The sequence below is a fragment of the Gymnogyps californianus genome, unplaced genomic scaffold, assembly GCF_018139145.2.
Source record: "Gymnogyps californianus isolate 813 unplaced genomic scaffold, ASM1813914v2 HiC_scaffold_38, whole genome shotgun sequence".
Lineage (NCBI taxonomy): Eukaryota > Metazoa > Chordata > Aves > Accipitriformes > Cathartidae > Gymnogyps > Gymnogyps californianus.
This window is the reverse complement of record NW_026114268.1, coordinates 337,913-359,794: the sequence shown is the minus strand read 5'-3', so window position 1 is coordinate 359,794 and position 21,882 is coordinate 337,913. Positions and strand designations below refer to the sequence as shown.

The 21,882-nt window shown below is 54.0% G+C and overlaps 1 protein-coding gene and 1 pseudogene across 1 annotated transcript; one reads left to right on the top strand and one right to left on the bottom strand.

Moving 5' to 3' along the window:
- Nucleotides 1–2,122: 2,122 nt before the first annotated feature.
- On the bottom strand, nt 2,123–7,641 carry LOC127028639 (SUN domain-containing protein 3-like). Its single transcript, XM_050914355.1, is given in 8 exon segments — nt 2,123–2,278; nt 2,973–3,062; nt 3,566–3,733; nt 4,340–4,452; nt 4,843–4,927; nt 5,509–5,664; nt 7,484–7,573; nt 7,576–7,641. Coding segments are annotated over 8 exon segments (924 nt in total).
- Nucleotides 7,642–16,221: 8,580 nt separating this feature from the next.
- LOC127028664 (olfactory receptor 14J1-like) lies at nt 16,222–17,165 on the top strand (annotated as a pseudogene).
- Nucleotides 17,166–21,882: the final 4,717 nt, after the last annotated feature.

The window sequence follows — 21,882 nt, the reverse complement described above, 5'->3', positions numbered from 1 at the left end:
CTCCGAGCGGGGCGAGGGCAGGGGCAGAACGAGGTGCCCTGAGCAGGACAGGGAGAAATCTCAATGCCCCAAGCGGGGCAGGAGCAAAGCTAGCCACCCTGATTTGGGCAGGGGCATAAAGAGCCACCTGAGCAGGGCAGGAGTAAATCCAGGTACCGTGTGTGGAGAAGGGGCAACAGGAGCTTCGCCAAGCAAGAGGGGGGAAAAACCAGCCGTCCCGAGAGGGACATGATGAAAAAAAGCCAGCCAAGCAAGGCTGTGGCCAAACTGGATGCCCCAAGCGGAGGATAAAAAGCGAAAGCCTCCCCAAGTGGAGCAGGGCCAAAACTAACTGCCCTGAGCTGAGCAGGAGTACAGCTAAGTGCCCCGAGCAGGACTGGGGAAAACTAGGTGAGCCAGGTGGGGCAGGGGCCAAAGTGGCCAGCTCAAGTGGGGCAGGAATAACACCCAGCTGCCTCGTTGGGGCAGGAGCAATCCTAACTGCTCGCTGAGCAGGACCAAGGGGTTATACCAGATGTCGCGAGTGGGGACAGCCCAAAGCTACCTAAGGCAAGCAGGGCAGGAACCAAACTGCCTCCAGCCACCCGAGTGGGAATGTGGCAAAGCTGTGGCTGATAGAAAGCTAAGAAACCCTGGAGGCAGGAGAAAATGTGAAGATGCTAAAAAGCTGCCCACGAAGGTTTTTTGGAGCTCAAGGGTGAGAGAGCAGCTGGGTGGGGGCCTGGCAGCCAGCCAAGGTGAAGCCAGCACAGTTGCTGAAGGTGCTTCTTTGGTAGCGCTACTTCAGAGTCCGCCTGTGGCTGTATCTTGGGGGGCAGGTAAAATTCATGGTAAATGAACGTGTAAGAGACCAGGTGCTTTGCACCTGAGTCTCAGGGACCCCCTGTCCCCCCAGGGGAAGGTGAGGCCTGAGGAAGGCCCTGGGTGCTGGGCTCACCACGGGCGGTGTGACGGGGGGCAGAGCCCTGTCTCCTGCCAGGTGCCAGCCTGGCCGATGCAAGCGGCTCCCATCACACAGCTCCTCCTGCCCAGGGCTGTGGCTGGCAGCAGAGACGAACCCGCATTTTGGGAAAGACTTGCTGATCCAGAGCAAATCCAGGGCATTTCCCCTCCTGTCCTGTCCCCTCCTGTCTCCTCCCCTCCTGTCCCCTCTCCCCCCCTGCTTTCCCCTCTTTCCTTCCTCCCTGAGCAAGCCCAGGCCCCATGAGCGGACCGAAGGACGGCAGAGCTGTGCACACCCCTTGCGCTGCTGAGAGAACAGGCTGTTCTCGAAGGCCGTCTCTCCGCAGGCCCAGTGTCCCCGCTGGCTGAGGAGCGAGCTGCAGTGGCGGGGCAGCGGGCGCAGGGTGGCTCTGTGAGGAGAGGCCCGGGCTGCCCCTGCCCGCCCAGCAACAGCTGTGCCATTGGCCATGGCTGAGCCATGCACTTGCACATTGACCAAGCCCCAGTTCAGAGCAGAAATTGTTGTTACTAATCCTGGGTGCCAGAGCGCTGTTCCTGCTCTCTCCTCCCTGGTGTGACCCGAGCGCACGACTGCCCTGCCTGCTCCTGCCTTGGTGCTTTGGGAACTCGGGGGTGAAAAGGAAAGACAGACTCGTGTAGTTATGGGATCTCTTGAGGTGTCCTGGGTTTGCCTTGCTACTCACTTGTGTAACGTTTGCTGGGCTGCTCACTAGATGTGTGCCTAGAGAGGCAACTTAGGCCATGAATTAAGTTTCCAAGTAAGAGTTTCCTTCTTAAAATAAAACATGCTTCCATTGTCTCATCAGTAACAACCTGAAAGATAGAAGCTGAAGCAGGAGGTGCCTCTTGTGAAAACAGGTAACAAGAGGTGGTTGTATTCAGTTGTTCCTTAGTTGCTTCCTACATAGAGAAACTGTGCATTAATTTAATCTTTGGTGTATAGGCAGGGCCTTGCTAATGTTACTGTGTAGGCAGCAAGTCTGTGGCTGTCAGGCTTTCTGCATGTTTGTGACTGATTTTTCTTGTTTCTTTTAATACGGAATATCTTGCTATGTACTCCTGATGTCTCCGATAAGCTCGTGGGTGGAGAGGAAGACAGGGAGCTCTCTTACCAGTTAGCATCACAGGCAAAACAGACGCAAACTCGACTTGGTGAAAATTAACGCAATTTATTGCCAGATGAAGCTGACACCTCTCCCCCGTCTTTGGGAGGATCACCGTGCACTCTGAATCGATACAGGCAGGTGTAGTCCGGGTGACCCCAGTTGCTCAGCACTTGCAGCCTTAGGTACTTCACGAACCCAGAGAGCTCGTTCTGAAAGGAGAAGAAGAAATGAGTTGCCTTTTCCTCTCTGGCATTTGACTACTGACAGAGTAGTGCCGCAGCAAGGGACTCGTTCAACAGCTTCCTTCCGGCTGCCCTGCGAGGTCTTTTGACCTATCGTGGTTCAAGATGTTCTTATCTTGCTCTCCCTCATTTGGCCAGCAGAACAGGAAAGGAAGAAGCAGCTACCAGAAGCTTCAGCAAATACATTGGCAAGTTCTTCTCGCCTGCTTTGAGGCCCGTGCTCCCACAGTCAGAAGACCCAGTGGTGTTAGTAGAATGTCTCGTTGCCTTCTCTAGAAAGCCACTGAAACAGAATGGCCTCCCTGTCACTACTTGCTACCAGCAACAACAGAATCCTCAGAAAGCCCAGCGTTTCTAGTCTTGAACTAGCAGGCCAGTAGTAGTGCATACTACGGGATGTGGCCACGTGTATGCACTTGGAGTCCAGACAGTCAAGCTGGTTTCAGCTTCAACTGCAGCAGTTGTAAGCGCTGAAGCTTAAACCCAAAACAAAAGAGAAGAAGAACGGCATATGCCATTAGGAAGTTAAAGCGGAATAAAGGTCAGCGTGGCACACGCTCAAGGAGAGGGCTGCCTACAGCCCTTTGGCAGGGAAGCTTCTCCCCAGCCAACCGCATGTCTCCTCCTCTCCTACGATTGCCCTCCCTCTTTGTCCCCGTACCTTCAGCTGGAAGGTCTGACTGGGATTGAGCGCCGCCAGGAAAGTGAACTGTCCCAGGAAGGTTCCCTGCTCCTCATGGTGCTTCAGGCCCTAGAGAAAGCCGGGGGTGGAGAAAACAAGAGCGCCTGTTACACTGTGGGAAGACTTAACTTCAGTTGGTGAAGTACTGCTTGCTTTCAGCTATGTAGTCCAAGGAGGATGAGCACAAGGAGAAGATGAGAAGCTGCAGCTCGGTAGCATGCCACACTTGCCTACTCACCGAGTCTAAGGGGGCAGTCAGAAAAGGAGCAGACATTGCCAGTGAGAGGGGGGTAACCTCGGGATCACAAATGCCCCCTGGGATCGGAAGCCAAGAAGGTTTAGGAGCGTGCACGGTGCCAGCTGCTTTTCCCTGTGGCTCCTAGACCACCCTCTTGCCCCACAAGCTTCCTTTTGAGCAGTACATTGGATAAAAGAGGAATACAACTGCCAGGAGGTTGTTTCTTCTGCGAGCCAGGAGGAAGCCGCAGGCCGCTCAACTCTTTGACCCGTATTCACCCCCCGCTTAGAAATGCTATGCGACCCCCTGCCCCCACTCTTGAGAAATCACTTACGTAGACAGCAAAGTCCTTTGGAGCTCTGGAGATACTGTCTCCATGGAAGCCTGTCCCTAAAGCATGGTCCATGGTGACTGCTCTGGGAATGATTGGCGTAGACAGCTTGATGAAGACGTGTCCCTGACTTCCTGGGAAGGGCCAGCAGTTTCCCGGATGATTTTCTGGCTGAAAGGAGAAGAAGAAAGCACGTTCCCATGGAGAAGGGTGCCCTGGCTCTTATTCCTGCTGTGAGCATCAGAGGATTAAGAACTGATTTGGCCCATCAGCTCTGCTCTGAACCGCAGCCAGTGCCTTCGGCGGGACCCTGCAGGTACCGAACGGAGAAGCAGTTGTGAGAATTCACGCCTCACAAGACCCCTTCAGCGGAGAAACACTTGGATGGCAGGGAGCTGGGTGTGCTACTTGTAGAAGCTCTCCGGCCTCTCCCGGCCAGCGCCTGCTTGTGCTCACTAAGAGCCCTGGCAAGCTCACACCCCAGACCTCCGCAGGCACCTTTTCCCTTCTCCTCCCGTGCCATGCTGACAGTTTTCACAGTGACTGGGAAGACAAAGACTGCAGGACGAAGCTAGCCTGTTAGAAGCTCGCGTGGAGGACCTGGGGCACTGCGGGAGAGGAAATACTCAGCAGGGAGACACAGGAGGCGAGTAGGTCCATGTGAGAAGAAAGCAGTAAAGAAAGCTTCGAGGAGCAAAGACAAGGGTAAAGGCCACTCTCAGGAGCGTGTTTGGTTCCTCCCCCCACCTGTGTTTTTCTGTTTCTTGGTGCTCCTACCTCCAGAATAGCCTCAGGAGACTTGACGTAATCCAGCATGGGCAGGGAATTCAGAAAGACTCCTTTTGTATTCCGGAAGGATGGAGAAGTCCATGGATGAATGATAGCAGCCCCTGGAAATTCAAACATGAGCATGCTCATCGAGCAATGTCAGGAGGAATATTGCAGTGTTGACTTGAAAGAGGCTTCTAAGTAGCCATCCATCTGGTACAGTGGGATTGCCCTCTTTCTTACTGGCCTGATCCCTCTGGAACACAGAGCAGGGCCTCATCAAAGTGTCGTAAGGGGCCGTGGAAAAAGACAAGAATGTGACCTAGGCTTTCTGTTCTTCAGCTGTGGTCTGGCCCGTTACAGACTGTGTCAGTGGGTACATTTCTGGGGCACGAGGTGGCCCTTGACTTGTCGCCCCTTCTCTCCTCCCACTGGGCGCATTCAAACGCCCGCCTTGTCAAGCTGGAGAGGAAGCGCTTTGGAACTGGTTGGTTTGGACAATGTCACGGCACCTGCTGATTTGAGGGCATAATCAGGCATCGGGCCTTGGTTTTCTTCCAGCTTCTCCAAGACTGGATTGATCATCTCTTGAACAGCCTGGGAAGGAACAGAAAGGAGAGCGCCTGTTAGAAGGCAAAGGAACAGGGCAAGCAGCTCCCCTGCAAGGCCAGCCAAGGTGAACAAGGTTCAACTCAGATGTAAGGAACGCTGGAAGTGCCCGGAAACCTCCCAAGTTTGCTCCACTCCGATTGAGCAGTATCAGAACAGAGAGGCTGCTCACGCCAATGCTCTGCGTGCTGAAGGTGCGGGAATGGGCTTTTCCTGTGGAGCTGCCCCATGCCAGGCGGCACGGACAGACAAGCCTTCTGGGCATGAGATGGGACTGGGGTAACTATGGACTGCTGAGACCATTCTTTCTTTCTGGTCCTCCCTTGAGGAGGACCCGAGATGTGGACGGAGAGGAAGGTGCGACTAAGAGAACTAATACAATTCCCGTCACGGCTCTCTCTTCCCCCAGAAGGAAGTGTGGAGCAACAGGAAAAGGAAGTGGGGCAATGCACAGCACTTGTTCCAGCAGCACCAGTTTTTTGGCTAGCTATGTCAGGGAACTGGAGTAGGATACGTGCCGGAGGGAGGAAAGAAACCCCTGAGTCGAGCCTTCTGCAGTGTGCCCTTACCCATCCGGTAAAGCCTGGGAGCTTAGCCTGCTTCAGGGCTTCGTGGAGAGCATGCTCGGTGACATCCCTGACGCTCCATCGCAGGTGATAAAGCTCTTCCTGCAGCTTACGTAGCTGTTCTGGCAGGGTCAGGGTTTTGCTCAGCGCTTCTCCTAACTCGTCTCCTGCTGGCCTAGAAACAGTGAGCAAGGGAGAGACTGTAACTGTTGTGGCTGGCCTCTCGGACGCTGTGGGAATGTGAGCCAGGCAAGAAGCAGTTGACAGCTCCTATAGAAAAGACCAATACCTTCCCTGCCTTAGGCATATACTGGTGAGAGACGATCTGAGGGAGACAGAGGAGAGCTCTCCTGGATCAGTCCTAGAGCCCTCCACCCTGATTGCCTTTCCCGTGCCTGGTTGCCGGTATCTCGGCTCTCCGTTTTTTCTCTGCCTCTCTCCTGCTGCTCCCTCTTCTCCTTTCTTAGCACAACATCTTCCTTGCCTCGGCTAGCCTCTTCTGCTTGCTCGAGAAATACACTTCTGTCCTCCCTCTCTGCTTGACAGTGGCAGTTGCAAGGCTGCCCTCAGTCCTTGAACCTTGCCCCCCTGCAAAGGTCTTCACGGGCAACTGCTGCTCCAGTGACCTCAGCCTGAGAGAAGACTCTCTTTCCCTTGGCCTCTCCTCTCCTTCGAGGGGGCAATGCTGCTTGCAGGGGCTTTCTGTTGCAGCCCAGCAATGGAAAGCCGCAGAGGGGTCTCCTAGCAGCTACTCGCAAGCATGGAGGGAGAGAACGGGATGCAGGATGGAGAAGGCTACCGTTCCGCTTGTCAGGTGTTAGGAAGGTGGAGCTGTGAAGAGCCCAGCCCAAGCGCAAGGGTGGACGGATGGGTGGCCCCAGTCCTCTAATGGGCGTGGGGAGCTATAGCTGACCATTTGGCAGCAGGGAAGAAAGGGCAATGGGAGAAGGTCAGGGAGCTGTGCCAGGGGAAGTTTGTGTGAGGCGGGACATAAACAATGTCCTGGTGGGGCCGAGGGGCAGAGCTCCTCGAAAGAACCGTCTAGTCAAGGGGAAATGGCTTTTACCTCCAAGTCTTCCAGTCCCCTCCAGGGAGGTGCAAGCGCTCCTGGAACGACAATTAAGGGAACAGTCATTGCAAGCAGAAACAGGCCTTCTGCAGGAAGGAAGGCAGAGCATAACAACAGTCTCTGTACAGGCACGGGAAACAAAGAGTTACAGACCCCATGCCTCTTTGTGCTCTGGTGCTCCACTAGCGTACGCTGTGAAAACAGCACCATGGACCGGCAGGCAAGACAGAAGCCAATTCACCTTGGGCATTGTCTTCTTCCAGAAAGCCTCCCCTCTTTGACTTGGGCACGGCTTCCAGTTAAACACCATCTGTCCTGCAAAGCCTTCTGCCATTTGTCAGGCATTCATTTGCGGGCAACCTTTTCTACGTATTCCTTCCGTTTCCTCTCTTCCTAGGCAGCTGGGCTACTGTCGCACAGCTTCCTGCTACACTTCCAAGGGTGGTTTGGGTACAGGTCCTGTCTTGATACCACCTGGAGAAGTTCCATTGCTGTGAAGCTGCTTGCTGAGTTACGTGCCCACGAATGAATTTTGGAAGTGGTTGGCACGTTGAAGGCTTGGGCAGCAGGACTCTAACACCGATCAAAAGCAAAGGACTCAAGTCTTTCCACGCAAGCCCGTGCTTGCTTTGCTGAAACCTATGCAGGCCCAAATCTGCCTCATGGTTGTTCTTTATCAGCTGCGTGCAATGCCACGAACTGTGGAGACAGTGGTGTGGGGTCCAGTTGACCTTCACCTGGCTGACCTGCCAGGGTGGCTCCTGTAGCTAGCCCTAGGCACAGGCTTTTAAGGAGTGGCACTTTCTGCCCTGGGGTGATGCTGGCAGAACCAGCCTTGAGCTGAAGAAACCTAAATGTCACCTGCTGTTGGAGAGGCTGAATGTAGCAGGAGATGCAGGCCCGGCATACTGCTGCAATCCTCCAGAGGCTTTCTTCGCCAAGCTGTCCCACGTGGTAAACACCTGTCAGACATACACCAAAGCTCTCCTTACACTTCGACCTTGGTTGAAGGCTGGGTTATGCCTCGGGCTGCCCGCTCCCCTTTCCGGGTCTCTCCCAGGTGCCATAGTAGTCTCTCCTCTTGTAGTCTTTGAAAGAGGTCATGATGGTGTCCGGGCTCCGCAAGAGACGGACATTGCCTCCCCTGGACTATGCTCCTTGTCCTGCAGAAGCTTCTCAGCCTCGTGGGGCAGGCGAGGTTAGCCACTGCCTCTCCCTCGGCTGAAGAGAACTGGCTTGGCCCTCATGGGGAAGGCAAGTCACCCCTTCCTCGCCCCCACAGCCATTCCTCTGGAGCAGGGGGGAGTGGCAGAGCTCTGTCGAGGACTTCCTGCTCTTAGCTGGGCTCCTCTGGTGACAGCAGGGGAAGCGGACCAGGGCAGAATGGAGCCCTGGGGACCTCCTAAAGCCCCATCCTCAGGTCTGAGCTCTACAGAGACTCACCGAAAGAGAAGAGCCCGACAAGCAGCACCAGGGTCACCGTCTTCAGAGCCTTCATTTTCCTACAGAGCAACAAGGAGGAAAAGGATGGTGAAGCTGGCGGTACGTGTGCAGTTCAGCAGCAGCCTGGAGAGCAGCAGTAGGGACTGCAGGTCTTGAACCTGGCACTCCTGGCGTGAGGATTGGCTTGGTCCTGCACAAGCTCGAGTCAGCAGTGGAGCTGTCACCAACTGCACCAGTGGGGCATTTGGTACGGTAACGACTGGCACTGTTTCGTTAGGGACGAAGGGCTGCGGATCGACTCCAGAAGAGGAGGAGTTGGAACAAAAGCTGTGGCCATACTTCACGTCTGTGGGGTTGGAGAGGGATTCTTGGGAAATGGAAGGGACGTAACAAACGCCTGTTTCTCCTGCCCACCATGCGATGGGTGCTTGTGCTGACACAGTTCTCCACCCCCTCTCAAGAAGAGGTTCAGCCTGTACCCCGACAGTTCAACAGCCTGCTACGCAGGGGGATTGTGTGTCTCCCCTCTAGCAGCATTTCTTTAGCAGCCGGGTTATCACTGGCCCTTTTCTTGGCATAAATGCAGACAAATGCGGAGTGGGTAAAGAGGGAGGGAGGGAGGGAGGGCTGAATGTAAAGGCATGCTGGTAATCCATGGGGAAGCAAGGAAACGCCAAGGCAACACCCTGGTGGCTAGGCCCTGCTCCCCTGAAGCCTGATGGGCCAAGAGACAGCGCACACTGCTCTGGAAGATGGAAACTCCTCCTGCCTTGTTCTAGGAGGCTCTCGAAAGGCTTACACTTCATCAGGAATAAGCAGTCCCCTTTTGTTTTGCTAGAAGACTGCTTGGACCCCTCAGAGGATCTTGTGCTCCTTTTCCTAAGGCAGAGCTCTGGTGAGGAGCTGCCTCAGTTTCCTAAGGAAACCTCGTCTGTCAGGAACACAAGTCAAATCCAGTGCCAACAGAGGCAACAGCGGTGTCCTTCTGGTTCGGGTCAAAAGGAAAACCAGGAAAGCTGAGGGACATAACCCATCCTGCAGAGCGCAAGACAGGACTGTGCTAAGCTCTCGCAATTGCTACGGCAGGATGTATCTGGGCAGCCGCTTGGGACTCCCTCCGTGCGATCCAAAATGGACTCGCCCCTCATTTCGCAGAGACAAAAGGCTTTCTAGGCGTAGTCCTGTCATTCATGAAGAGACTGAAGAGACTGCTGCTGCCTTCCACCACCTCCAGACCGAGCTCTCAGGCTGCCCTCATGTTCTTCCCCTGTCCACCCCCCACCCACCCCAGCTGATGCGGTGGAAAATACACTTGGGGAAAGGAGAGGAGGATTTTTCAAACGTACCCATTCAGATCCAGGGTATTCCGGGGCTGTGTCTCCGTATCCGCTGAGGTGCGGGCACCAGGCATTGTGCTTGCTCAGAGGCGAGCCAAAAACTCTGCGATCTCTGTTCCCTCAAGACCGAGAGTGACAAAGGTGCAGGGACAGCCCCGCTCTTATGCCCTGCTGTGTCTGCCTCAGCACCGACAACGCTTTGTGACATCAGCGGCGGTGGGTGATGTCACAAGAGAAAAGGCAGCGCCACGTTTCGAGGCAAAGTCCAGCCTGACAGGGAGCAGGTTTTGCACTCCTCTGTGCAAGGGAAGGAATCCTACAAAAGCAGAACGTCTCCTACCAAGGGGTCAGCTCTTTGAATTCCCACCGACGAGTGACAGCTTTGGGAGCTACAAGAAACCTTCCTAGCCGCTGCTTTTGACACTCTGTAACAAGGAGGGCCTTCAGAGGCGACTGAAGTCAGGCACCAAGTACGCTCAGTGTTTCTCTGGCGGGGGCTCAGGTTCATGTTGGTGGCTCTTTTCTTGCAGCCTGAGAAAGGCAAGGAGCCATAGGGGCACAAGGGGCAGGTGCCTTGCGCGTTCATTTCTAGTTGTTGCTGTAGGCACCGCGCTCTGCATTCCAGAGGACAGTAGGCCTGTTTAGATGAGAGGAAGGGAGCGTACTCGACTCTGAGCATGCTGGCTGCTCCACGTGCTCTTGAGAGGCTGGAGTCCTCCCCTCTTCCCTAACAACAGACACCTTAGGTTTTGCTTTTGTCCCCGAACAAACACATATATCATAGGAATTGTTGTCTATCCTTGTGTGTTCTTTTGACCTATCGTGGTCAAGACGTTCTTATCAAGCAGCTACCTTGTGCTGATACTCTTCTCCTACCCACTCAGGAAAAGGTTCAGCCTGTTTAGGAAAGTAACAGAAGATTGGCGAGGAGGATTGTAAGCACGCTCAGGTGACTTGCAGCTGGGGTGCAGAAGAACACATATATCATAGGAATTGTTGTCTGTCCTTGTGTGTTTGACAAGCTGAACATCTGTGTTCAGATAACACAAGGCTGTGATAGACTCAGAGGCACCCTATGGAACGTGCTTGGGATTCCTGCCCTGCTGTGGGAAAGATCAAAGCACGGTGGTAAACTACTCCTGTGCGAAACCCTGAAAAACAGGCGGAAACAGCAGGTTCAGCGATCCTCTAGCAAGGACTGATCTCTGTGGTGCCTGCATCCCCGCTTGTGTGCCTCTGCCTGCGTGCTGCTTTGGGATCCCCTGGTTCGTGAGCTAACTACGGAAATAAATGTACTCTTTGCATTTCATCCGTGGTTTTGTGGTTCTTCCTGCGTCCTGCCTGTGCCGGCTCACCCCCCCCTTTCATTACCTGCAGCGTCATGCAATTGCTCACATTGCTGACTTGATAGAGGATCAGGCATCTGCCCACACACTGAAACATCTTAGCCTGTGCCTTTCAGTGTTCCCCAAGGAGAAGGGATTCAGCTGAGGCTGGGGGTGAGAATTCAATCTTTGGCACCCAAGAATTTCACCTTTATTAATTTCCTGTCTTCCCAAAGCCCGAGCAAGTGATGGGAAAAAAGGATGGGACGAGAGATGGTCGTCACTGCTTTTTCAGTCCATACACAGCTGAATTTTGTCCTAATACGTAAGGTTTAATTCAGGTTAATTTTGCTACCAAGCAGGATTTTTGGAAGTGTTCAGATATTGTGTGCTTCTCTTTTTAAGGGCTAAAGACTGTCTAGAAAAGCATCATCCATCATGAATAGCTGTACTGTGGACATGTGTGGAGAACAGGTGAATTTTACTCATGAGGATTAGGAATTAAGGAGTGCAACAGCTCCAAAGACTGTGAGGGAACTGAGGAGGGGACAGAGGGAGACACTGGCCACTGCCCCAGCACCACAAAGAAGATAAAATCTAGGGTGACAATAACCCATGATTTGTGTTGTGGTATGCCATAGCGGTATGATACTGTAGCTGTATGATGTCATAGTGGCACAGCAAAGGTACAAGTGCAGTGGCGATCCAACCTGATCTGGTTTTGGCGCCCAACACTCCAGTACAACAGACCATCTTTCCTGTCCTGAATGACCATCACAACACATGGAGCCCAAGTCGTGGACTAAATGAACTGAATGGACATTGGAACGGGCATGGCCATCAACTGTTTTGTTACTGATCTACTCATCCACCCATCCAAACAGTGATGTCCTGCCATGGAGACAGGGATATGGTGGGGAATGGTGTTGAAAGGCCGAGAGAAGTCCAGGGAAATGAAGCCTCCCGTATGAAGAAATGCAGTCCTTTCATCTTAGAAAGCAATGAGGAGGGTCAGGCATGATCTGCCCTGGGTTCATCCAGTCACCTTCTCTTTCAGACACACCGAAATGGAACCCAACAGACAGGCTCCGTGACACACTCCTCACCAAAGGGAGGCTGAACAGCCTCTAGTTCCCCAGCTCGTCCTCTGCGCCTTTTGGAGAGATGCATGCAGCATACATTTTCCAAGTTGTCAGGGAGTTTCCCTGATCTCCATGAACTTGCAAAGACAAGACAGAGTGACCTCGCTATGACATCGGCTGGCTCTCTCAGCACCCTTGGATGCAGCCCCGCCAGTTCTGTGGACTGTTAATGTCTGAGCTTGCTCAAGTAACCCCTGCCTCGATCCACATCCACTGCTGGTTGTTCTCCTCCAGAGTCCTGCTTCAAGGCACAAAGGCCTGGGAGACCTTGTTGGTGAAGAGAGAGGCGAAGAGGACAAAGAGTACCTCAGGCAGATCTGCACCCTCTCTTACTAAATTCAGCAGTGGCCACACATTATTTTTGTTGGTTATTCTTGAACTGTAACTTCAGTCCTAACAGCTGATCCTGATGCCCTTGGGCTCCCTTGCAAGTATTAACCCCAGGGGAGCTTTGGCTTTCCTAAACCCCTCCCTGTTTCTAAATTCCTCCTTTGAAGTGAGGCCTCTATCCACTCCACTATTTCTTTGCTACTAGAGCCAAGGCTGACAGGATGACAGAGGTTTTCAGATCCAGGTGAGCATCCCATTTGCTGGCCCATCTGGCAGCTGTGCTAAAGAGCTGATGCAAGGAACCTCCAGACAGCTAAGGGAGCAGTTGCACTGTGCTGTGCTGGGAATGTCAAGGGGTGGTGGGTTGACTTTTGGCCGCCAGGTGCCCACCAAGCCTCTCTCTCACTCCTCCGCCTTCTTCCCTCGCCTTGGTGGCTGCAGGGTTGTTTCTCTCACACGTGTCTCACTCCTCTCGCTTACAGCTGCTGCACACAGAGTTTTATCCTTTCTTCAAGAGGTTATCACAGAGGTGCCACTAGAATGGCTTATTGGCTCAGCTTTGGGCAGTGGCTGGTCCATTTTGGAGCCAGCTGAAGCTGGCTCTCTCGGACATGGAGTCAGCTCTTGATCTCTTCTCACCTAAGCCACCCCTCCAGCCCCCTTCACTGCTACCGAAACCTTGCCATGGAAACCCAATACACAGGGTCATTAACGTCCCCAGGAAGACCTGAGGCCATTGATCCCGAGGCTTCCTCTGGCTGGTTAAACAAGACTTTGTCCCCTTCCTCTCCCTGATTATAGGTTCTTTATGTCAGAGCAGAGATGTGCTGGACCTCAGCGGTGGCACCAGGGCCAAGCTCAGAGGTGTAACAAAGCAAGCTGGTAGCAAGTGCCCAAGGGCCCATGCAAGCCAAAGGTTTGCTTCAGAGCATGCTGGGGTGGATGGCGGATGGCAATGGAAAGAGGAAATGAGGTGTCCCTAAGGAGAGCAAACCCTGCCGTCCTCCGGACCAGAGAGACGCAGGGCTGGCCTGTGCAGTCCTGGCAGGAGAGGGCTTGGCTGCCTGCGGTGTCTCGGCAGCCCTGGAGGGCCTGTGGTGCAGGTGAAGCTGATCTCCAGGAAGGACAAGGTGCTTTTGAAAATGTCCTTGGCTATGGACATCCCGTCATCCAGGAACACTGTGAAAGTCATTGGTCTGTTCCTCGATTGCATCATGCAAGGGATGACCAAAGGATGTGGGAGAAGCACTGCCTACATCTACTGGATAGAGATGGGACAGGACTTGCCTCCCTGCAGTTGCTTGAACGAAAGCGCTGAACGTGTCTGAGGTTCTCTTGGGGTCTGTTACATGGCTGCTCTGAATGGGGATGGTGTTCCTGCAAGTCTCGTGCTGTCCCTGCCGGCTGTGTGCGGTTGTGCTGGAGAGCCCTGGCATCTCAGGTAGCTCCACAGGATGTAGCTAGCTTGAAATGGAGCCGCTGCCCTGAATTAGGTTAGGCGTTGTAGGGGTGTCTCTGAGAAACCTGCCATAACTGCCAACGGAGATCTGGTAAATACAGGTGATGGAGAAGAGAGAGACTTTGCTCTCCCGACGGCAATGGCTCCATTTGCTCAGAGGAATTCCTCTGTAGGCTGCCCTGAACATAATGAGCAGGAACAGGCTTCATTGCCCTCCATATGGGCATCTGCTGTCACTTCAGCTGGCCAAAGGAATGCCCCACCAGCCTCTGAAATGATGACGGCAGACGCTGCCCTGTCGCTCTGAATTGCTCCAGCAGAGCTTCCAGTTCCCTGCACAGGTCTTGGACCACCTCTGGCACCTCACGTGTCGCCTGTGGTTTGCGTGGGTACAGGAGATTCCTCCCTTTCAGTGTCTGGGTGTCCTGTCTCATAGTGGGACAAGAAGAGGTGATTCTTGGCCCGAACTCTGTCTCTGAGAGGGGAAATGACTCTGCTGGCAAGAAGGGTCCCTCCCCAGCTGAGGGAGGGAAGCTCAGAGATGACTTCAGCTTGTTTCACAGTTGGTTCCCCTGGAGCCCCAGGAATATCTTTGAGGGAGTCCACAGGGAGCTGAGAAAGTGCTGCCTTGGGCTGGTCCTCTGCTGCTGAGCTGGGCCGGGCTCCTGGGATGGAGGGAGCTCATGGCAAGCGGGCAGCGCTGCAGAGAGACAGCTCTGCCCAGGAGCAGCTCCTCTGCAGAGCACAGCAGGGCTGAGGGTGCTGCCTGCAGGTGGTGAAAGGAGAGGGATGAGGCAGAGAGAGGTTAAAGGCAGTCTGGGGTGGGAGGAGAGAGGAGACTTCACCTGGAGAAACATCTTCAGAGCCCTTAACAGGGTAAGTCTCTGGCTGCAGGGCAATGCAGCTGCGGTTCCTGAAAAGATCTCCTAAAGCTGGCACGTCCCACAGCCTATGGGATCCGTCAGGAGGACTCTGGCAGTTCCTCCAGTGTAGAGAGAGAGGACGTGCTTTGGAGCACGGCTTCCCTGCTGCCCCGTCAGAGGGACAGGGCAAGTCAGCTGCAGAGGTATGAAGCCGGGTGTGCAGCCAGGGGTGCCCAGGGCTGTCCTTCTGAGCGGGGTCCCTGCACCCCAGGGGGCTGTGTGCCACGGCAGGGACTCTGCGCCTGCCACGGGCAGCTCCCAGCCTGCCCAGGGAGCTCCCCACGGCTCTGCAGGGAGAAGGTGTGGGTGGAAGGAGCGACCCCCAGCATGGTAGGGCAGGGATGAGCAGGGCAGGGCAGGGCAAGGGGTTTCTGCTCTCAGGAGAGTGCTGCCTGTGTCAGGGCTTCTCACCGCTTCAGCTCTCCCTCATCACATTTCAAAGTGGACTCCTCAGGAGCACATCAACTCAGCAACAACTTCCCCTTCCTGCCACATCAGGTTTTCTGTGATCTGGTCTTCAGCCCTTGCACACGCAGAGATGCCCCTGGGCAGTGCCCTGCCCCTGGGAGGTGTTGGCAGGGCAGAGGTGAGCGCACAGCAAGTGGGATGGGGTTTGTGAGCAGTGACAGGGAGTTGTGCTGGGGACAGGGAGACGGCTCCTGGCAGCAGAGACGTGGGCAGGGAGTGAGAGGGAGCTACTGCCAGAAAGAGTGGGGAGGGGGCGTTGGGGGTGGCAGGTTCAGCTCCTGTTCAGACGCCCACCCTTTGGGTCCTGCTATGCAGGTGTGTCCCTGGGAGCAAAGTGCCCAAGTCTCCTGCAGGCAACTTCAGGACATTGAGCTCTGTCCCTGGGGTGTCCTGCGGGGCTGCAGGGTGCCCTCCAGAAGGGCACAGCTCTCCCCTCGTATCTCTGTGCTCCCTAGGATCCCCATGGAGAAGACACCTGGGTGCTAAGGCCCTGGAATGCTGCTGGGCAGCTGTAGGTGGGCAGCTGCAATGATCCCTCTGTGTCTCAGTCTGGGAGGGGAGAGAGGAGAAAAGGCGAGGAGTCTGTCCGTCTGCTCTTTGAACCTGGATTCCTCTGCTCTCGGCAGTGTCCGGTTTCTTTTTAGGGGAGCACCTGAGTGTGATCATCCTCCAGCTCCAAGCTGCCAGCACAGGGCAGCTGAGAACGGGACTGCTGGGCAGGGCAGCTCTCCTCACTCTGCACTAAGGGACAGTCCCTTTGCCTCTCAGGAGCCACGAGATGTCACTTGGGGTGCATGAGAAAGGTCAGGGATTTCAGCCATCCAAACCCACTCCTAAATGTGGCAGGTGCAACTAGAACAAAAGAAACAAAACCAAATCCCCTCGGCTCTGTTCTGCAGTTGGGCAAATTGCGAACAGCCATGCCAAAAAGCTCTGTGATGTATCACGAGTGCATTTAAGTTGAGATCAGCCTGCGTTCCTCGTTCCCTCTCGCTGCACAGCAGGAAGGACTCCTGAGGAGCCCATTCCAGAGTCCCTGCTCCCAATGGCCCCCTCAGCCAGCAAAACCCGGAGCTCAAGTGAGGGAGCTGCAGAGAGGTCTTGCTGAAAAGAGAGAGTCTGAGTGTGGGGCTGCTATGAGACATGCGCTATGTTTTGCTCGGAGAAGGCTGCCCTAACTCAGTACTGCCTTTTCCTTCTCAACAGATAAGCAAACCCAGAGGCAGCAGATGTCCAACGGCAGCTCCATCACCCAGTTCCTCCTCCTGGCGTTCGCAGACACGCGGGAGCTGCAGCTCTTGCACTTCTGGCTCTTCCTGGGCATCTACCTGGCTGCCCTCCTGGGCAACGGCCTCATCATCACCGCCATAGCCTGCGACCAGCGCCTCCACACCCCCATGTACTTCTTCCTCCTCAACCTCTCCCTCCTTGACCTGGGCTCCATCTCTACTACTGTCCCCAAAGCCATGGCCAATTCCTTGTGGGACACCAGGGCTATCTCGTACTTGGGATGTGCTGCCCAGGTCTTTCTGTTTTTCTTCTTGGTTGGAGCAGAGTTTTCTCTTCTCACCGTCATGGCCTACGACCGCTACGTTGCCATCTGCAAACCCCTGCACTACGGGACCCTCCTGGGCAGCAGAGCTTGTGTCCACATGGCAGCAGCTGCCTGGGGCAGTGGGTTTCTCAATGCTGTCCTGCACACTGCCAGTACATTTTCACTACCACTCTGCCAAGGCAATGCTGTGAACCAGTTCTTCTGTGAAGTCCCCCAGTCCTCAAGCTCTCCTGCTCAGACTCCTCCCTCAGGGAAGTTGGGCTTCTTGCTTTTAGCCTTTGTTTAGTATTTGGGTGTTTTGTGTTCATCGTGCTGTCCTATGTGCAGATCTTCAGGGCCGTGCTGAGGATCCCCTCTGAGCAGGGACGGCACAAAGCCTTTTCCACGTGCCTCCCTCACCTGGCCGTGGTCTCCCTGTTTATCAGCACTGGCATGTTTGCCTACCTGAAGCCCCCCTCCATCTCCTCCCCATCCTTGGATATGCTGGTGGCTGTCCTGTACGCGGTGGTGCCTCCAGCAGTGAACCCCCTCCTCTACAGCATGAGGAACAAGGAACTCCAGAAGGCCCTGAAGAACCTCATTCTAGAGGTAGTATTTCAGCAGCAATAAGCTGCCCATCTCTCTTCACAAGGTTTCTCTGAATTATCTCAGGCAACTTGTGTCCTTTGGGCATTGTACTGCTTAGAATCGTGTTTCTTCAGAAAGGTTTGCTTTCATCCTGCTTCTCAGGAGGATGAACCCAGGCTGTCTGGCCCAAAGGCCTTCTGTAAATGAGTCTATCACTACGCTAATGCTGGCCTCCTTTGTGGCATGTCTGTAAAAAAAGGGGATTTCCTCAGTGCAGCAGTGAAGCTTGGGCTCTTCTTTCCGACCTGGAGTGCAGGCTACGCTGAGGGAATTGCAGGCTAAAAGGCCCTGCTGTTGTGCTTGGGTGCGGCATTGGCTTAGCGGGACAAGGACATGGGTCGATGTGTAAGGGAATGAGGGCTGGGCTGATCCTTGGCTTTACGGGTGCCCAATGGCATTGGAGATGCTGAGCAGTCAAAAGGCACCTGCTTGAGGCTCTCTCACATATGACAGGGCTGGTCAAAGATGCCCGACCTTCTGAAAGGGGATCTGAACCCCCCAGGAGAGCACAGGGCATCTCTGGGTCACTAGGTGCCTCGGGGTGGAAAGGGAATGGAGGTTTAGAAAACTTCCCCAACAAGTGGAGTCACCCAAAGGGAAAGGGCTAAAGTGAAGGATGCGCAGCCTAATGGGGGCTCTGCAATGCCAGAGGGGCAGCGGAGACACAGCAGGCATGAGGAAGGCAGCCGTGAGAGCGATTCACCTCATCTTCAATGAGAAGCCATGGGCTGGATCCAGTGACACCCCTGAACACATCCTGAACCAGTTGAAACGCCCCGTGATTTCTCTGAGTGTCATAGCCACAGACCCATGGGAGACATCTGTGAGGGGTAGTGATGCTGGTCTGGCTAGATGTGCTTCACTCCCAGAGCAGTATGGCCGGTATGTAGTCACCCCGTGGTCCCAGGGCACCAGAGCCTGCTTGCTCTGCAGAGCAGCACCACCAGCTCAGGGCCCTGTGGGGAGCTCAGGGGAGGGAGCCAGGACCAACTGGCCAGGCCAGCATGGACACACGCCCCTGGGGAAAGGCTCTCTGTGGAGCAGGGATTTCCCTGGAGAAGAGTGGAGCACCAGGCGTGTGTCACAAGTAAGGGAAGAAGGAGGAGAAACAGGTTGTTGTGTTCACCGGCTTGGGGCAGCTCCTGTGTCACTGGGACTGGCGGGTGGGGGTGGCACAGGCTGCCCGGGGGCTCTTCTGGAAAGGAGAGGGCAGACCACCAAGAGGGACTGAACCAAATCCTTGGGCCAGGCTCTAGCCCTGGGACTGATGGGGAGGATGACAGCCCTTCCCCAGCCCCCAGGAGCTTCTGTGTCCTTCAGAGAGGGTGCGGCTGTGGTGTGGGTGCCCAGAGCTCCGCAGCACCCTGCAGCAGGCACTGCTGTGGGGCAAGCCCAGACTGAGAGTCCTATTGAGCCTGCTGCCAACCCGCACCCCCACATCCCCTTCTGCAGGGCTGCTCTCCAGCCACTGCTCTCCCAATCTGTACTTGTGTCCGGAGCGTTACTCCATCCCGGGGCAGAATCCGGCATTTGGACTTGTTAAATTTCATGCCCTTCATGATGACTGCTCAAAGCGCCAGTCTAGCCGGATCCTTCAGGAAGGCCTCTCATCCCTCAAGAGAGCCAACAGCACCTCCCGGTTTGGGATCATCAGCCAACTTGCCAACAATGGATTCCACTCCTGCCTCCAGCCCATTGATAAATCTATGGAACATTGACAAATATATAGAACTGGCCCTAGGATCGAGCCCTGAGGAACACCACTGGTGACCAGTCGCCAGCCAGATGTAGCCCCATTCACCGCGACCCTTTGAGCCCTGCCGTCCGGCCAGTTCTTCACCCGTGAGCGCACCGGGAGCCCACTCATCTCACGACTGGACAACTCGCCCAGAAGGATGCTGTGAGGGACGGTATCCAAAGCCTTCCCGACATCCAGAAAAACCACATCCACCGCCTTCCCTTCATCCACGAGGCGGGTGACCTTATCCTGGAAGGATATCAAATTGGTTAATCAGGACTTTCCCTTTGTGACCCCATGTTGACTGTGCCTGATGATTGCCTTGTCCTTTAAATGCCTTTCAATAGCACCCAGAATCATAGAATCATGGAATATCTCGAGTTGGAAGGGACCCCTAAGGATCATCGAGTCCAACTCCTGCTCCTCACAGGACAACTGAAAACTAAACCATAGGACTTTCATAAATCCAAACAAATTGGGAAATATCAGGTTTTATACAAAAAAGAACCCCAGTGCTATGAAGATTCCCTTCCTGGCACTGAAATGTATCTGTCACTCTTTTCTAGTAGCACTAAGAAAACAGAAACAATGTCTAAAATCTTGCTGCAGGGGAGGTCCGAATCAGATGTTGCTTACGGAAAATTTTATAACAGCCGTATCTCAAGCTCTATATTGCTCTATCTGGAATAAACACCTATCATACTTCAGTAAGTTACGTCATCTCCTTAGGAGCAGGCTTCCTGTCTTTGTACCTAACGTACAACATTGCAACTGGCATGTTGTGCATCAGAAGAGATCATCATTTCAAGAATTACCCTCTCTCTCAACAGTACAGAGCTCTCGCTGAACCACTGCTCATATTCAGTGCTAACACATAATAAATGAAAACATTCCATGGTACTTCCATGTCATTGAACCATTTTTCTGTACAGATTTATGCTTATTTTTGAAAGCCAGGGATTTCACTGATGCTGCTCAAATTCCTGCAGAACAGCTGGTTCTAGCCTTGGGACTCTCCCTTCTCTCTACGTACAACAGCAGACAAGTCTGGAGGGCATGCATTCGCTTCCCACAAATGTTAAAAGAAGCAATTGTCGTAGTTGAACCCCAGCCAGCAGCTAAGCCCCACAGAGCCGCTCCCTCGCTCCCCTCCCCCTGGTGGGATGGGGGAGAGAATTGGAAGTGAAAACTGGTGGGTTGAGATAAAAACTCTTTCATAATTTAAAAAATAAAGAAAGAAAGAAATTGTAAGGAAAAGAAAAAAATAACAAGAGAGAGAAAAATAAACCCCAGGACAGACAAGGGATGCAAATGAAGACAATTGCTCACCACCAACCGACCGATGATGCCCAGCCAGTCCCCGAGCAGCGGCCCCCCCGCCAACCTCCCCTCCAGCTTTTATTGCTGAGCATGACGTCATATGGTCTGGATCTCCCTTTGGTCGGTTGGGGTCAGCTGTCCTGGCTGTGTCCCCCTCAACTTCTCGTGCACCCCCAGCCTACTCGCTGGTGGGGTGGTGTGAGGAGCAGAAAAGGCCTTGACGCTGTCCAAGCACTGCTCGGCAGTAACGAGAACATCCCTGAATTATCAACGCTGTTTCCAGCACCAATCCAAAACACAGCCCCATGCCAGCTGCTATGAAGAAAATTAACTCTTTCCCAGCCAAAACCAGCACAGCAATTTATATTATGATCTTCTCCACGATTTTTCCAGGTTCTGAGGTTAGACCTAGAGGTCTGTCGTTCCCTGGGTCTTCCCTCTTGCCCTTCTTGTAAATGGGAATACCATTGGCTAGCTGCCAGTCAGCAGGGACCTCCCCAGACTTCCCAGACCTTTGGGAGATGATCGAGAGAAGTCCTGCCGTGACATCCGCTAGCTCCTTCAGTACTCTGGCGTGAATCCTGTCAGGCCCCATGGGCTTGTCATAGAATCATAGAATGGTTTGGGTTGGCAGGGACCTCTAAAGGTCATCTAGTCCAACCCCCTGCAATAAGCAGGGACATCTTCAACTAGATGAGATTGCTCAGAGCCCCGTCCAAGCTGACCTCGAATCTTTCCAGGGATGGGCATCTACAGCCTCTCTGGGCAACCTGTGCCAGTGTTTCACCACCCTCATTGTAAAAAATTGCTTCCTTATATCTAGGCTGAATCTCCCCTCTTGTAGTTTAAAACCATTACCCCTTGTCCTATCGCTAAAGGCCCTACTAAAAAGTCTGTCCCCATCTTTCTTGTAAGCCCCTTTGAGTATTGAAAGGCCGCAACAGGGTGTCCCGGAGCCTTCTCTTCTCCAGGCTGAACAACCCCAACTCTCTCAGCCAGTCCTCATAAGAAAGGTGTTCCATCCCTCTGATCATTTTTGAGCCCTTTTCTGGGCCTGCTCCAACAGGTCCATGTCTTTCCTGTACGGAGGACTCCACAGCTGGATGCATCTGGAGGCAATGTACCCATTTTCACAGCTGGAAACCTGGAAAACAATTCCGTGTTTCCATCCACTCTGGCTTTTCTCTTGATGATTTGAGGGAAAGCCCTCACGTTCCCCATGACCATGGAAGTAAGCCAAGTGCAAATATGGTCAGATCAAGTTCAGCCTTCTTGTCCCACTCCAGTCAGTCTTTTGCAGGTGAAGGGCTGCTTGGCAGACACCCCTGCACAGCCTGGTCATGTCCTTGCCTTCACCTTGTGTTTTCTTTTTCCCTCTTTTGCCCTCCCAGATTCTTCCCTTTGATCATGCTCATGCCCTCCATACAAGTAGGCCACCTCTGGTTAGCCTTTCCTCATCAGACAGGGTTTGTCTTGCTTTGGACCCTCGTGTGGTGTTTCTGGGATGGTCACCGGGGTAACCCCTCTCTTGGCTTGCAATGTCACTTAACCAGGATGTCCTCCTCAAGGCAGGCTCAGGCTTGACTGGAGGAAGAGCAACCTGAAAGAAAAGGGCTGGGCATTACGAGGGATGCCATAGCA